A 17,727-nucleotide genomic window follows, 5' to 3' on the forward strand; every position below is an offset into this window, starting at 1 on the left:
GAAAAAGAAGAAACGGACAATTTTACAGAATTTTAAAAGTTTAAGGACATAAACAATTATTTCTCTGTGCATTATCATGATTATTATATTTCTTAAAACAGCAAGCAAGTTACCTCACGCATGCGCACTCCTGGTTATTTCTACGGAAAATGGCCGCCCCCTTGACCAGATTTTTAGGGTCTGTCAAAACACTTTGATCTGGTTGGTATTTCACGTACAGTAGGTTTCGTTTGTCGAAACATTTCATCGACCTTTGCAGAAGATGGCCGACATACAAACTAAGTATCAAAAATTGGCACAAGAGTATGCGAAGGTGAGTTAATTCGTAAAGCTTTTACTTGCGGAATAAAAGTTTTTAAGCTTACTTCATTCATTTAATTTTAATAGGTATGTGACAATCAGCTATCATGCAGAGCATAGATGTGGCCCCATTGACTGTTTGTGCATTGATCTTGGCTGCCAGCTGAGTGCTGTTTTCATATCACTGCATTTTTTGTTTGGATGAAAGAAAATACTGGACAACTGGTGACTTTAATAGTTAACAACAGTTTCCTCTTTTGCCCTTTTTTGGGTCATTTAAAAAAAAATTGTACTATTTATTTTCTGAAGTTGAAAAATTTTGCAGCCAAAAGTTTTGGCTTTTTTAACTATCATTTGTATTGATGAAGGAATATAGGTCATTTTCTGAGACACACATGTCACTGTCACTCAGTCATGTTAGTACATATTATCTACTTCCAGGTGTAATATATGAGCAAAATCTATAGACTATGAACAAAGTGGCAGTCAATGAATTTTGAAAAAAGCAGGTGTGCTACAAATCGCACTCCTGGAAATAGTCAGGCGAGCTACATGTGTGCTGTTAATTGCACTCGGTAAGGATTTTAGGTGTGCTATCATTTGCTCTCGGTAAGAAGTTTAGGTGGGCTATTTGAATTATTGCACTTGATATTCAGATAAGAAGCATTTTATGCAAATTTCCCAGCACTGCCCCACGCACCCACTGCATGACATCACATGCACAGAACTGACGAATCGTGTGCGTAGGATCGGTGAAATTTTTGTAAATTTTGGTAAGAAACACCTCGTGCATATTGTCTGTCTCCGTTGAAAAACTGGATCCTCCGCAGTAAAATCCACCATGACCACTTGAAATATTAAAGCTTCCAGCAAAGTCAGAAAAAATATACCGTGTCCAACAAAAAATTATAACAGTCTAGGCCGGCAAAAAACGCAATTTTTTGAAGTAAAAAACGAGATCCTAAATTTTGAAAAGCGAGATTTCCCCCGAAAAATGGCACAAGAAGCTTTAAAAACGCCCAAAAATACGAAAATGCAAAAAAAATCCAAAATGTTGCCTGCCCTCTGTTGTTCAGATTAGGTCAGTTTAAATATAAACAAGACTCATTGAACTGCCGGCGTGAGTCGAAGAAAAAGTGACCAAAATTTGACCTTGAATTATGTTTTATAGCCAAAATATTACAGTAATTCGATAAATATAATGATATTTGGCCTAAACTTGAACTCATTTGAAATGAAATGTCAGTTTTATTGAGTAAAGTATGACTTTTCCACTCGTCCATTAAAGCTTGCAATGCTGCTGAATTCTGCACTTTGGCGAAAATGGACGAACTTTTATGGCATATAGCAACATTTTTACAGTAAGTGCACTGCTTGGAAACAAGGTGCGCTTATAAATCGCACTCGGTAAAGTGATTTAAGGATTGAGCTCTATCTGTGTGATCGCACTTTTCATGGCGCCTTTAAAATGCATTGACTGAAGTGGTGATGTGGACAGAAAATTCCAAAATGTGCAATCAACTATGCATGAAAAGCTGAGCATGCTGAGTGAATGTATGAATTGACAGTCTTACAAAAGGTCACACATTCATGACATTTGTCCATTGCTTTTAAAATGGATATTAAATGATGGACCAAAATTGTGCATGTTTGGTAAACATAAAAATCCTCTAACTCTCTTATTATTTGACTATGGGCAATAATTTTTGTATCACAAGGGAAGGGGTATTCATGAACGTTTGGGCAGTAGGCCTATTTATTGTGGGACATTAGAGCACATCAGACATATCGAATAGCATTCTGAATACGAAGAATGTCCTTCTGATATCAAATAATTTTGATTTTTTGAAATTCGCAATGTAATACCGGTACACATTTATGGCAAATCATTAAAAATTGATATTTTTGATATTTAACAGTACTCGAAGTAAACTTTATAAATCTGATGATTTATATTTGAAGTGTATGTAGGCCATACTCGGCAGTGGGGTTTGACCCCACCCTTTTTATTTTACCCCCACCCTTTTTACTGAGGCACCCTTTATACTGAAAATTCCTGACCCCCACGCTTTTTACTGAGGCACCCTTTATATACTGAAAATTCCTGACCCCACCACTTTTTGTATCCATTGATGAAGTCACACGCAGTTCGAAGTAAATCAAGTACGCCGAATTCTGCACCTATTTCACACGTGCGATGTTTTTCTCTCCATTAATTAAGTTGATACATTATGTGAACAATGCAAATTTTATATGAAACACTACTACTGTACTGAACAATAAACATTTTAATGCATAACTGTACTTTTTTGGCGTCCAAATGTTGTTCTTGTCATTTTTTGTTTGTATACTGATTCGTATCTTGTGAGAGTGAGACGTGCGCTACAGCGACTATATCCTACCCTTCTTCGCTCAATCAATTATGCATGATTATATGACGTCACTCATACGTACGATCGATGTAAAGAATAAAACTACCACACATCGTACACGTCATGGAAAAATCGGATATTTGCATATCACGTTTTATCATTTCCGGGGAGATATTGTGTACATTGCACTGGTCTAGACTCACATAAACAGGCGCTGGCGGTATCAAATGGAATTTTATCTTGCGCAGGTTTGGCGTTGCAATCCCCATGCTTTTTATTTTATTCCCACGCTTTATACCATTCCACGCTTTTTACCAAAAAAGTTTAAACCTCCACGCTTTTACCAATTTTCAGAATTTCGAACCGGCACGCATTAAAAAGCGTGGACTGCCGAGTATGTAGGCGGGATGAAAAGCCGACCATCAATTGAAAATTTTGACCTTTCGTATTGAAGATATGGATTTTTTCCCCAAAACACAAGGCCATGCGTTTTGAGTTGGGCCAGTAAATAGGTGGAGATGTTACATGCGCGCGACATTATAGGGTTCATCTTTTTAATTTTCTCAGTTAATATGCAGCCTACATGTATGTAGTTAAATTTGGTGTCAAATTAAAGCTTGTGATGAGACCAATGCAGTAAACCTTAAAAAAGTTGTAAAAAGTTATTAACATTTGAATGATTTGCATCTAATTAGCATAATGTGCGGGGTGGAGGAGGATCAGGAGGAGCAAATTTAATAAAAGTGACCCCCAGGGGTCATAGGATGCAAGAGGTCCATTTCTTTTTTCACATTTTTACAATTCACTTTAAACTGCATACTATAACACTATACAATCATATTCCAGGTAATTTAATTTGCTTTGAGAAGCAATTTTGCATATTTTATTTTCCGTTCTCGTTACACATTGAAGTCAATGGGAAAATATGCCTTGAAAGAGGCTGGCTTAAAATCATTTTAATTTTATTGAACCCTATGATGCTGACTGAGAGGAATTCAAATGTGGAACTTTTAAACATGTGGGGTGAAGCTAACTTTTTTTTAAATTTGTCAAATTTTACATTTTTTCCCTAAAATATTTGGTATTTTCAGTTTCATAACTCCTTACATGCAGTGTTACACCCTGTGTCATTTTAAAGTGCATTTTTGGATTCCTTGGTTCATTTACAGCCAGAAAATGTATACTTTTATATGTTGGGTATAATTTGTGAAAGATATTCATATCTAAATGAAAAAACATGCAATTTTCATCTCGCGAAAACATGTAACACATTACCGGCCCAACTCAAAACGCATGGCCACAAACAAAAAATAGGTCTTTTTGGGACAAAAATCCATAACTTCAATATGAAAGGTCAAAATTTTAAATTGATCGTCAGCTTTTACTCCCTGCTACATGCACTTTAAGAATAGGCCCCTATATCATTAAATTTATAAAATTTACTTCGAGGACTGTTATATCTCAAAAATGTGAAAAATATCAAATTTTATTAATTTGTCATAAAATTTGTATTATATCGTAAATTTCATAAAATGAAAATTATTTGATATCAAAAAGACATTCTTCGTATTCAGAATGCAATTTGATATGTCTGATGTCTCTCATGTCCCACAAGAAATACTGTCGAAACGCTCAAAACGCTCATTCCAGTTCCCTTAAAGCATTTTTTCAACCCTTTCCAATGATATCAGTAATCAGTTACACATGGGAATTATTTGCTTTTGAATTTTTTTGTCACATACCTACATTCATCAGATTTGATATTCGGATTTAATGATAAATATTGACATTCACCATGTTCACTCATGCATACCATCAATTAAGTATATTCATAAAACGGATACAAAATACATATGCATTTACTGAATTAGTAATTTCATACATGTAACTTGTATTTGTAACGCCGTCTCAGGGACAGGGTTGGAAGCTATCTAGCTAAAATAATAGTTTCTTCAACATCGGCCGGCTGTTGGCAGGTTTGTTTATTTCCATCTGACATTATTCTAAACAACAGAGGGCCAGCAAATTTTTTGATTTTTTTTTGGATTTTTCGCATTTTGGCGTTTTGAAAGCTTTTTTGTGCCATTTTTCGGGGAAAATCTCGCTTTTCTCGCTTTTCAAAATTTTGGATCTTGTTTTTACTTCAAAATATCGCGTTTTTTGCCGGGGCCTACAAATATAGAATCAAATTGAATACCAGAACACGATAGTTACGCATTCGATGCTAGACCTGAGTAAGTTGCTATCATTTTTCGGTCAGACAGCGTTGACATTTTTTGCAAAGGATTTTATTAATTTATTCGGTTACAGTAATGTTGAAATTTGGATGAAAAATTTGGCTATTTTGAACAGTCTAAAATTTTGTTTAAGTGTAAGTTTAGCAACATTTTTGATATGATCGCCCGCTGTGATCTGCTGTGTTTACTTCTGAACTTACATTGCTTTAAACGGTACCATATCATGCTTTTCTGAAAATGGATGTTATTACAAAAATTATCATAACTTTTTTTATTTTTTGTACCGGTACCATATGTATCAAATTTGGAGGATATATGGTCGAATCCAACGAAAAGTGTACACGGCATGTTCAGGGCCATAACTTAAAAGTATTAATCAATTGGCATTCATTTTTGTATTGTGTTTATTCGCCTTGATCATACGCTTCAGCGCCACATATAATAAGACCCCTTCTGTGAAAAACTTAGACACAGAGACCCCAAAACATGCTATTTTTACCCATTTTTTCAAAATATTTCTTAAGGGATCCAAAATGAGCGTTTATTATTGCGTTTCGACAGTATTTTTGTGGGACATGAGAGCACCTCAGACCTATCGAATTGCATTCTGAATACTGAAGCATGTCTTTCTGATATCAAATAATTTTCATTTTTAAAAATCACAATATAATACAAATTTAATGACAAATTATAAAAATTTGATATTTTTCAAATTTTTGATATATAACAGTCCTCGAAGTAAATTATATAAATCTAATGATATATTCTTAAAGTGTATGTAGCAGGGAGGAAAAGCCGACGGTCAATTGAAAATTTTGACCTTTCATATTGAAGATATGGATTTTTTCCCAAAAGACCTAATTTTTTTGGGTGTTTTGGGAAAAAAATCCATATCTTCAATCTGAAAAGGTCAAAATTTTCAATTGATCGTCGGCTTTTTCATCCCACCTACATACACTTTAAATATAAATCATCAGATTTATAAAGTTTACTTCAAGTACTGTTAAATATCAAAAATATCAATTTTTAATGATTTGCCATAAAATGTGTATTAAATTGCGAATTTCAAAAAATCAAAATTATTTGATATCAGAATGACTTTCTTCGTATTCAGAATGCAATTCGATATGTCTGATGTGCTCTAATGTCCCAAAATAAATACTGTCCAAACGTTCATACCCCAGCCCTTAAAGTATTTTTAAAAGCGTCTAAATCAGTTATGAAAAGAAGTCATTGGATTGAATCTAAATTGATTTCCTGAAAGGCGTGTATTCAAAGATTGCCTGTTCAATTTTTCACATATTTGTACATAATTATGAATTTTTTGTGATCATTTTTTGAGTGGTAGTTTTTTACATTACCTACGAATACAATTTTTCATAGCACTAGATATATCTTTAAAAAATGGAAATCACTAATAAATGCGCAATTGATACAAGCTTTGATATGTCCAATACTGAAATGCATTGCATTCAGGCATCTTTATTATTGTGTTTAGCTGCCAGAAATTCTAAATGGCACAAAGGTAGGTTTGGTAAAAAATATGCATTACCTCCGAATACATGTTAAAAGCTGTGTCATTTCCACAAAGTGAGAGAATAGTAAACAATAGTTCAGCAATAGGTTCAGGGTAATACACTCTTTATTTCTACCAAGTTTCAATAGCCTGCGTTTAAATATTTCTGAGATGTCAACAATAAAAGCAAGTATTCGTACAAAAATGTAGGTAAATTTCGGTAACCGAATGTTACCTACGAATACAATTTGACATTATGACAGTATTGTGAAACACCGCCATTCATGCCAATGCCCATATTGGTACATAACGAAGGCCTGTATGTTTGCTTTCAAATCATATGTCAATGAAAGTTGCGAATTCACATACATGCCCACCATGCAAAATTGAATACGGCTTAATTGTTGAAAAATATGTACTGAAATAGACGACGGTCTGCTCATTTGAAAGAAAAATCAGATTCAAAGAAGATTAGAAGGGGATAAATACTTGGATTTGTCAACTGTCATGTGTGCTTCATTTTAAATGTTTACCGACCTTCTGGTGTCTGAGTAATTTGTGTCTAAATTGATTTATTCGAAGGTAACTTTTGACGTTTTCGCTAAGGTTATCTACGAATACCATGGAAAAAACGACTGTTCTCATTGTCTCATGATCTAGACAACATAATGATGGACCCTGGTATAAAGCTAATTGTAGTTGCCCTCAAACGAAAGGCCACAAGCGTAACTGACTCCAAGATGGACTTCACAAGTCTGCAATAACGGTTTTAAGCGAGTTGTGTGCAATTAAGCAAATCATGATGCAGTCATGTCTACAGTAGAATTCATCTCGACCTTTGCAGGACTTAACCCCATTAAAAGCTATTAAACCAAGATAACACTCATTGAAACAGCTCAACTGAAAAATCGGATCTTCTCTGGCTGTGCACATGTGACTGTTTTCATGTGCGATATCGCAATAAAGTTTGCGTATTATAGCTTCAGTTGGGTAACCGATTATAAAGGAAACGAAAGGAAACAATGGTATGTGTACTTTTGTTCACGAAATGAGACAAAGACCTGCTTTTGTTAACCAGCATTCTTCAAAATGAGCAACATAATGATTGTTGACTTAACACGGTTTGGAAATAATTTCTTCATATTTTTGGTGTTATCTGTCGTTTACATATCCTTCCTAAAACAAAAAAGTGCGACCCTCTCCAAACATCTAAATTAGCTAAAAATTTAGGACATGTTACAAAACTTTATTTTCTAGAACCTATTTAGAATAATTTAAATGTAGCTTTTACCGCTTTTTTTGTGGCATCCTTCAGAAGTGAGCGGTCCGATACCAATATTTTCGGTCAAATCTCCATTCAATTAACACGGGAGTTGGCTAGCTATGCCTTGCCCTCACTCATATTTTACAAAAGTGCGACCATTTCTGAACATCTAACCTAGCTGTAATTTTAGGTCATGTTAGAGAAATATATTTGCTAGAAGTTTTGGAGAATAAATAAAATATTGGCTGGTTATTTTTCACACAGTGATGTTAACTAGGCAAGTGTCCATTCTCCCAACATACATCATTTGTACAGGTCACGCGTCAATGGTGAGAGCACTGTGTATTGTGTATAGGAAAACGGACAGTAACTGCAGTATGTTAAAGTCACTTTAGTGCCTTTGTTTCTTACTTCAATACTCTTTCAACCGCTGTGAACCGACATTATTAATACATGATAGGGTCTAAAGTATCAATAAAGCACATAAAGAAAATGATACATTCAAAGTGCTTTATAAAATGAAGTTTTGATTGGGATATCCAACAAAAGTCTAATTCTTACCTACAAATACTGAAATGTTACTTACGAATACAGCATAATACATGACATGTGTAATGAAGTGTCGCTACCAATGGAAATTAATTGTCAACAACTTTAAGCGGTACCCCAGGACACTATTATTACCCATATACGGATTCATTCAACAATTATTTATTATGTAAAATTGCTGATTAACTACTTGTATATTAAAATGAAGTGGTCAAAATCTTGCTAAAAGCATCAAAAAATTTTTGATCTAAGGTAATAGCATTTATTCATTTGGACGTACCATCTGAAAGAGATCTAAAACTACCATTTTATTAATTCATTACCATAATAGCAAACTTTAAACCTCTAAACTCAATATAGATATTGTTAAATCGCTCATGTTACCTACGAATACCGGGTTTGTTCACCTTTTCATTGTATAAAGCGTTAGGTGTATGCTTATAATTCCTAATATTCTTGAAAACATATATCCTACTCGTTCTTATACAATGTGTAAATTGATTCATACTCATTTGATAAATAAAATACAGAAACTGACCTAAACTTCATTTTCAAAAATAAACTAGCATAAATTGACTAAGATCATATTGATCGCGTTATAAAAATAAAAACAAATATTTTCTGGTTGAGCTAGCATTTTCCTGACACCCTGTGGTCTACATTACACGAAAAAAAGCGTTAATGGGAATATTCCATTTGTTTTAGGTTGATTAGTATTGCGATAGTGAAAGCATCCTAGTGGTATTCGTAGGTAACATTGGGTTTTAATATCACATTTACTATCACACGTCCTGGATTTATTTTTCAAGATTAGTAATGGCACTTTTGGTTCCTATAAGGCCAATATGTCATTAATCAATGGGAAAAAGGAAAAAATTGTGGAGACATTTTTATTTCGGACTTTTATTTTTGGCCCGTGGACACTTTTGGTTGGATTCGACCATATATGCTTTCAATTCATATAATTATAATGCTTCAATTGAGCAACTCATTGTATACAACACAGCAACCCCTACATCATCCCAATACCATGACCCAAATCAATAGCTTAAAGAAAGAGGACTTGAGAGGGCTCAAGTGGAAATGAGAGAGGATAATCCTCTGGACTTGACTGCACAATAAAGCCCAAGTTCACCTGATGCTGAGACAATCTGGTTATTAAAAGATTTTCAACTTTTAAAAACTTAATTAATTTTATGCAATTTTTCATCTATTATGTAATGTATCGTACTTGGATATTTTGTGAAAATTTCATGACTATAAAACACTTTCTCATTCCTACTCTTACATATGTTTACACTGCAGCTCCGTGCTCAGAATCAGGTGTTGAAGAAAGCTGTGGTAGATGAGCAAGGGAAGCAAACTGAAATAAAGGTGAGTGTTATGTAGCTGTTTTATTATTGAGTCCAAAAATATGGCATGGCTTATGGGATAGAGGTTTTGGCATAGCAATACCCTTTAGACAAAGAATTTGGGTTGTTGTTGTTGCTGTTGCTATTTATCAATTGATATAATTTTCAATACTCATTTTTTTTGACAAACTTATTCAACTGTTTTGAGTATCATATCCAAGGGTGAAAATAAGAGAGCTTGAACCAGGGGCCACTTTGGCAAAAAAAAGTTTTTTATTTCAAGTTTGGGGATCTAAAATAAAAGCAGTATAATGTTATTAAAAAAATAAAATAGGCCCTATAATTTATTACTATGTGGAGTTGCGAGGCTCAATGACTCGACTGACCAATGGGAGACGCCGACACGCCATGAAGTGATTAATATGCATGAGCTATTCACACAGCCACTTGAGTCTTGAGTCTTGAGTTTGGTACTGTCCAACACTCCAGAATGGAGACAAACGGCCAGGATGTGTGATCTGCGCTGTGGTTTTTGAAATTCTTGCTTAGTCTTGGTTGCTTAGATACTTTGTTACTGCGGTTTTGAAGGTTTCCGGTTTTGTGATGCTGATTAGGTGAGGTGGAAGAGAGTTCCAATCACGTATTGTCTTTGGTATAAATGAGTTTTTGTAACAGTCTTTGTTGGCTGATATGGTTGAATAAGATTCTGGATGATGATGCCGCAACTGGCGCTGGACGGGCTGTAGTAGGTTTCCGATGGGCAGGGACAGGTCACCTAGTCTTGCTTGCTGGAATACGCAGAGTCTTCTAGCCTTCCTCCTGGTGCTGAGTGGTTCTAGTTCCAGATCTTTGACCATCTGGGTCGCACAACCGGGATATTTAGATTTATAATCATTGAGGATGAAACGTACCGCTCTTTTCTGCACTCTCTCCAGCTGGTCTATGTTCTTTTTTGTGTGCGGATCCCAGACGGATGAGGAATATTCAACTTGCGGCCGGACTAGTGATCTGTATGCTGTAAGTTTGGTGGATTGGTTACATGAATAAAGATTACGTTTTATGAAGCCTAATGAACGGTTTGCTTTTGCACAGATATTTTGAATATGACTGTTCCAGTTTAGTTTGTTGGATATGGATACACCAAGATATGGATGATTACTAACAACAGACAATGTGACACTGAGTGATCACATTGTAAGCACGATATTGAAAAAAATTATACCGTGCAGTATGCTCACATAACACATGCTCTCTGCAATGCACACAACTCCCCCACTACACAGTGCACAGACTGTGGTGTAGTACAAACTTTAGTAAATAAAATCTTGGAAAGAAATTGTCAAAAATATGATATGCAAAAGTCTCACCGCTAGTCCGCTACGTTTCTAGATGGTCGCAATCCCTTCATTCATAAATATGTTCTGAAGTAAAGTTGTTGCTGTACTTCACCAAAATTGCTCAAATAAAACGTTAAAGTGCATTTTCGCCGTGATATTCCATCACCAGTCGCTATGATAAATTTTCTCATTTCCGTGTCAGTTTTGGTCCAAAACGTGGTCAGAAAAAGGTGCAAAAACTTGGCGAAAACTCAATCAATTTCCATATTTTTTTCTGATTTGACGACATTTTAATATTTAATGGGGTCATGGTTCATGTTCATGACGTCATCGGTCATCCCCACTGCAAATGGTCGATAGTTTACCGAGAATCTTCGGGGGTAACGCCATGAATAAAATCTTTTCCCCGAGTCCAACTCGTGCACGATTGGAAAGCTGCCGATAATTAAATTACGATAATTTATGCAGACTGACCTGGGCACTGAATACACTGATCTTTCTATGCGTGCACAGTTCATGATTTTAAAACGATGTTGTCGTCAATGAAAACTTTGTTTTATGTTGAATTTAAGAGTCGGGAATGTTGGAGACGTACGAGCGCCACTCGGGAGAAAATGGGTGTCGATCGTCAATATTATTTAGCCTTGTCACAAGCGCACTTGCATGGTTTCTGGGGGCCAAACGGCGCTCGGCGCAGCTCTGCTTAAGGGGGTACTACACCCATTGATTTTTTTTTGCATTTTGTGAAGAAATTACAAAAACAAATTGGACAAAGTGGTATGCAAAATGAAGGGGCAAATCTTCTCGTTTTATTGGTGGCATCGGTATCAATGTAGCTTACATGCTTTTGAAGATAGAAGCCAAAAGGAGGTACATCACTGATGATTTAAATTCACTTCATTTTGGAAAGCTTACTATCAACAATTTCGTTAAAATTTTGGATATGTGTTGCTAACACATTAGGGAAATAATGTTGATATGTAAAATGGGAATAAGTGGTCCCTGATTTCTTTTATGACTTCATGAACTTGGTGCTCCACAACTATCAAAAAACGAACCGGTTAAAATGCTTCTATTTTCAATGTCGAGCTATATTTTGTATTTTGAACTTGCAACACTATGTCACTGAAACTTAATTAAGCCATAGGTAACAGGTTACCACAACCACACTACAGCAATGTTGAAAAAGATTGTATTTTTGTCACCTATACCACCATATTAGGTAGTTTTCCGTAAGCTTCATTTTTGTGATTTTGGTAACTATTTTATATTTATTTGCCCAATCCAACTCAACTAGCTGCAATCTAAATTGTACTCACCATTTACATCCCAAGGTATTTTAGTATATCCACCTCACACATTTCCATTATATATCCAGTAACAGACAAAATATCAAAATTGATGCCTCATTATGACATGTATGATATCACAGACTATCACATGTATTCAAAATTGATGCCTGAATTTGACCTGAACCAATTGACCTATAACCTGACCTTTGATGACCTTATAACCTTTTTTAATCTCTTTTCCTAACAACATATTATAGAAGATACATACATGGTGTAGTATTAATTGTCTATGTGGAAGAGATTATTTAGGCCTATTTAATTTATTCAGTGTTATAATCAGTGAGTATATTTCTATAGATAGTATAACAAAGGATTTAATGTATTCTATTCATGTATTCTACTTGGACATGTTCAATAGAATATATTATGGTTTGTTATGAAACATACATCTCAGTTACCAGGATACAGTAAACAAAAAAAGATAGGGCTAAAATGATTTTCTAAAATGGTCTAATACCACGTTGTATGTAGAGATATTTTATAAATTCAGGACATGAGATGATGAACATATAAATATACTTTATAAATTTGCAATAAAAAAAAGAAGATGGGTACTGATGAAAATCAGGGTATTAAATCGCCTTAAAATCACCGTTGATCATATATCCAAAGTCATCAAAGCTTAATTTCAAAAATACACCAATTTTAGAAGTTGTCTCTTCTATTTACCTTAAAGACATTGATCTCAGAATTATGTCTGCTGTCATGTTGCAGGTTTTTGTGGGAAAGGGTCACATACATTTGTCTTGATGATATGCTGATTATCTACCACTTATACCACTTCCTTAGTTTTTATGTGTACAGTAATTCAGAACTATGTTTCCCCAATATTCATTGCATCTGAGTGATCTGACTGCCTCATACCAATTGTTTGACCAATTCAAATATTTGGTTACTCATCTCATCAGCTAGTAATAAGAAAGCTTTTCATAATTTATTCTAAAACAAACCCCACTTCACAATAGGGACATGTCAATCAAATCGAATTCAACAATAGTTATGATTGACAAGTTATGATTGGCCCTCATTAATTATAATATATAACATGTGACAGTTTTATTCTACTGTAACTTGTACCTTTTACCTATTAGGTACACCTTATCTCCATGCAGCTTACACATTCAATGCGATAACCACAAGCAAGTACAGTTTTTACAATTATTCAACTGTTTTTATTTTAACTTCTTGTTTACTCTGACCTCCTACAGGACTCTGTTAGGGAGCGTGACCAAAGAATCCGCAAGTTTGAGCAAGAGATTGACAGCTTATCATTCCGTAATCAGCAACTCACCAAGAGAGTCAATGTGCTACAAGAAGAACTAGATAATGTAGACATCAAAGGGAAAAAAACTAAGGTAACACTCTCTGTTAATTCATGAAAACATAACTACTGTGCAATTACATTACGATAAAAATTTGAATAAAAACTCTAGATCACTTTCATTTTGTTAGTGCTCTGATCTGAAAAACAGAAAATAATGGCACCGCATCACAGCCATCTAGTCTGAGTTTCTCGGCCACCCCTTTGTAGTTAAATGAAAAACTTGGCACATTGACTGCATGGATCTTGATGGATCAAGGGATTAATCATGTCAGCAAATGCTGTGATACATTACCCCAAGACAGAGAAACACAAGGAAGCACATCAACCAACCAATTTTTGCCACACTCTCAGCCATTGGATACGGTCGAGATTTATTTGCAAGCATTAATGAAATCATAGATAATCATAATTTTGATCATCTATGATGAAATACACAATTGATTTTTATAAAATGTAATGTATTATCAATTATAGGAAACTAAAGGCTTCAGCAAAGCAATCATAATATTTATGCAAAAGCAGAAAAGCTGGATTGTGAATTACCCCAAAAAGCTGGTGTGATTTACGCCAAATACTGAAAGCAAGAAACTTTAAAAGCAAAAGCAGAAAAGCTGGATTGTGAATTACCCCAAAAAGCTGGAAGTGAAGTACTTTGTAGCCAATGTAAACAAGCTGGTGTGAATTACGCCAATCGCTGAAAGCGGAAACTATATAAGCATAAGCAAAAAGCTGATTGTGAAATTACCTCAAATAGCTGAAAGTGAGATACTTTGGAAGCAAAACAAAATTTATTAGCTGAAGCCTTCAGCATTATTAATTATAAGATTTAATATTTGATGCAATTGGCTGGAGCCCGTGAGAGATTCCGAGCTTGCAGGAGAAGTTCCTAGAAAAATAGTTTAAAATTGAAAGGATATTTTAATTATTATATTATTCTTTCATTTTCGTACTGTAAATAACATAATATTACATGTACATATATAATTATTTTGACATAACTTAATATATAAGACAAAATTAGCACTCCACCATCTGAACCGCAGATTTTCAATGCATGTGCAACGATGAGTATTGAGCAAACACGCTAACATGCACCCATTTATTGGGGATGGTGGGTGGGTTAAAAATCGTTATTATAATCATGAGACAGGGCAATACAACAGGTCTACCTGCGGAAATTGTACATAATAAAACAATTTAAGCAACATAGATATCAAACAATCAGTTTGCCAAACTTTATGTATTATTATATATAGTTGTCTTGAGACAATAGAATATTGTCATTAAAGTATCATCTACCGTATGACTACAATTATTGACAAATTTATTGACATCTGTGCCAAACCTGTCCACGGTCAGGTGACCAAGTTACACCATACCTATTGCAATTTCTAAATCATTGTAATACACATGATTCTAATTCTTGTCAAATATGACTAATGTTGAGTAGTTAATAATAATCCCCTGTACTTCCTTATAACACATTTTAGTATGTCAGTTTGTCAGAGCTTCCTTGTCAGATCTTATTTTGAACTGAATATTTAGTTGTGAAAGTTAGGATGAAGTGACATAATTTAACATATCGTCAGCCTTAGAATTGCCTGAGTCATTTATTGTAATTTTAAGAAATATAAGAAAATATGGCTCAAGCATGCATCTAAATATATTTATTCACCAATCTTTGCACAAGAACAAATGATAAGAGACCAATTAAATTAATTGAACTAATTAGGATTATTACGTAACTGATGCATGCTTGAACCATATTTTGTATTTTGTTCTCAAAATGGCAACAAATGACTTAAGGGCGTACTACACCCATATATTGGTTTGATTGGTCTAAATAAATATTTTTCATTTATAGCTAGGCGATATATGCACGGATCATGTGAAATAAAAAAAATATGAAAAAAAGAAGAAAAAAAGTGCTTTTAAACAATTGTAGTAAGTCATTTTAGCCCTATATATATTTTGTTTACTGTATCCTAGTTACTCAGATGCGTGTTTCATAACAAACCATGATTTATTCTATTCAGCATGTTCAAGTAGGGTACATGAATAGAATACATTAAATCCTTTGTTATACTCTCTATAAAAAAATCTAGTGGTGCATGCAAAATATATAAACACTTACACAATGGATGTATAGTCATTAGTCAATAATATTATAATGTGTTGTTAGGAGAAGAAAAGGCTATTAGGTCACCGTATGTCAGGGTATAGGTCAATTGGTTCAGGTCAAATTTAAGCATCAATTTTGAATACACATGTGAGAGTTTGTGATATCATGAGGAATAATTTTGATATTCTGTCTTTAACTGGATATATATCGAGAAGTGCAAGGTGGATATACTAATATACCTTGGGATGTAAATGGTGAGTACACTTTAGAATGCCTAGTTGCGATGGATTTCACAAATAAATATAAAATAGTTACCAAAATCACAAACGTTAAGCTTACGGAAAACTACCCAATATGGTGGTATAGGTGACAAGAAATACAATTTTTTCAACATTGCTGTAGTATGGTTGTGGTAACCTGTTACCTGTGGCTTAATTAAGTTTCAGTGAAATAATGTACAAGTTAAAAATACAAAATATAGCTCAACATTGAAAATAGAAGCATTTTAACCAGTTCCTTTTTGATAGTTGTGGAGCACCAAGTTCATGAAGTCATAAAAGAAATCAGGAACCACTTATTCCCATTTTACATATCAACTTTATTTCCCTAACGTGTTAGCAACACATATCCAAAATTTTAACGAAATCCGTTGATAGTAAGCTTTCCAAAATGAAGTGAATTTAAATCATCAGTGATGTACCACCTTTTGGCTTCTACTTTTAAAAGCATGTAAGCTACGTTGATACCGATGCCACCAATAAAACGATAAGATTTGCCCCTTCATTTTGCATACCACTTTGTCCACTTTTTTTTTTTGTAATTTCTTCACAAAATGCAAAAAAAAAAAAAAAAAATCAATGGGTGTAGTACCCCCTTAAGCAATTATTGTAGCAGGCTGACGATAATTGTAATTTTGTGATTAGTAGTTTTTAAATCGGTTTGATTAAAATGGAATATTAATTTGCTTTTGTAATTGTCAGAATGACCAAGGTACAGCATCCAGTAGTCCATCTAGTGTGATTGGGGAAGAACTGAAAAATAAAATAGAGGAAAATGCCAAACTCCATAAGCAGGTAAGATGTTTTGGAACACCAATATGTCCAAAGTCACCAAATTGTGCAGGTGCATTCCAGGGCAACACATGAATTTTTTTTATCAACTTGCCTGTGGCCCTGATTGTGCCAAATGCTGTGACTCGCAAATGGTTAAAATTTGCCCATTTTTAGTAAGTACATGTAAGTTTTGTTTAATGAGTGCTTTTAGACCAAAGAGATTATACCACAGATTACTCAAATTGCCCTATGTGTAATGCTATTGTAACAATGCCATTTTGGCTTGTCACCTATGGGGGGCAAACTGTGTACATTTGTACCTCGGGCATTTTACGGCAAGAGCCCAGACAATAATTGCAGCTTGAAGGTTTGCACACTCAGCACTTGGACTGCATTTTTGGCACAACACATTAGATGTAGTTCTAGTTCTACTGGATTTATGGGTAGACAACTTATCGCGCCCATCGTGTCCTCTTGAACCTAGAGGGTTGAGTGCAGATATTAGAACCGGGGATGGCCCCTTCTCTTTTCGAATAGCTCTGACACTTTAACATGCACAGGAATGAATCCTCCTGAACACAGGACCAACGGCTTTATGTGACTTCCGAATCACGGACGTCGCACATACACTACTTATATCTGCACGTGCTAAGCAGTGTATGGGGGCGAGAAGAAATTCTACAATTAAATTCTGTGATGCACTTTGAATAGAAGGTTGGCAAGCATATAATGATATTATGCAGAGGTACACTATTTGCCCTCTCTAAGCGATGCATAAACATCAGCATAGCAGACACAGTACTCTTTGCTACTAAAACTGAACTTTATTATGTCATCATGCTGACAATAGAGTGAACACTACATAAATAAGCTGAAGCCTAACACTATTAAGAGAACCTCAATGTCTCATTCCTGTCAGCCACCTTGCTTTATAAAAAGGCATGGTTCTT

At 34.7% G+C, this 17,727-nt stretch overlaps 1 protein-coding gene across 1 annotated transcript in view; it reads left to right on the plus strand.

Annotated features, from left to right (window-relative positions):
• The first annotated feature begins 135 nt into the window (after positions 1-135).
• The window catches only part of LOC140152731 (protein phosphatase 1 regulatory subunit 21-like), a 191,687-nt gene continuing 174,095 nt past the window's right edge, over positions 136-17,727 (plus strand). Inside the window, exons 1-4 of the mRNA XM_072175210.1 lie at positions 136-313; positions 9,544-9,612; positions 13,488-13,634; positions 16,706-16,798. Of these exons, the coding sequence (XP_072031311.1) occupies positions 263-313; positions 9,544-9,612; positions 13,488-13,634; positions 16,706-16,798 (360 nt within the window). The 5' untranslated portion in view covers positions 136-262. The remainder of the gene's footprint in view (positions 314-9,543; positions 9,613-13,487; positions 13,635-16,705; positions 16,799-17,727) is intronic.

This window comes from Amphiura filiformis, chromosome 5 (genome assembly GCF_039555335.1).
Source record: "Amphiura filiformis chromosome 5, Afil_fr2py, whole genome shotgun sequence".
Classification (NCBI taxonomy): Eukaryota; Metazoa; Echinodermata; class Ophiuroidea; order Amphilepidida; family Amphiuridae; genus Amphiura; species Amphiura filiformis.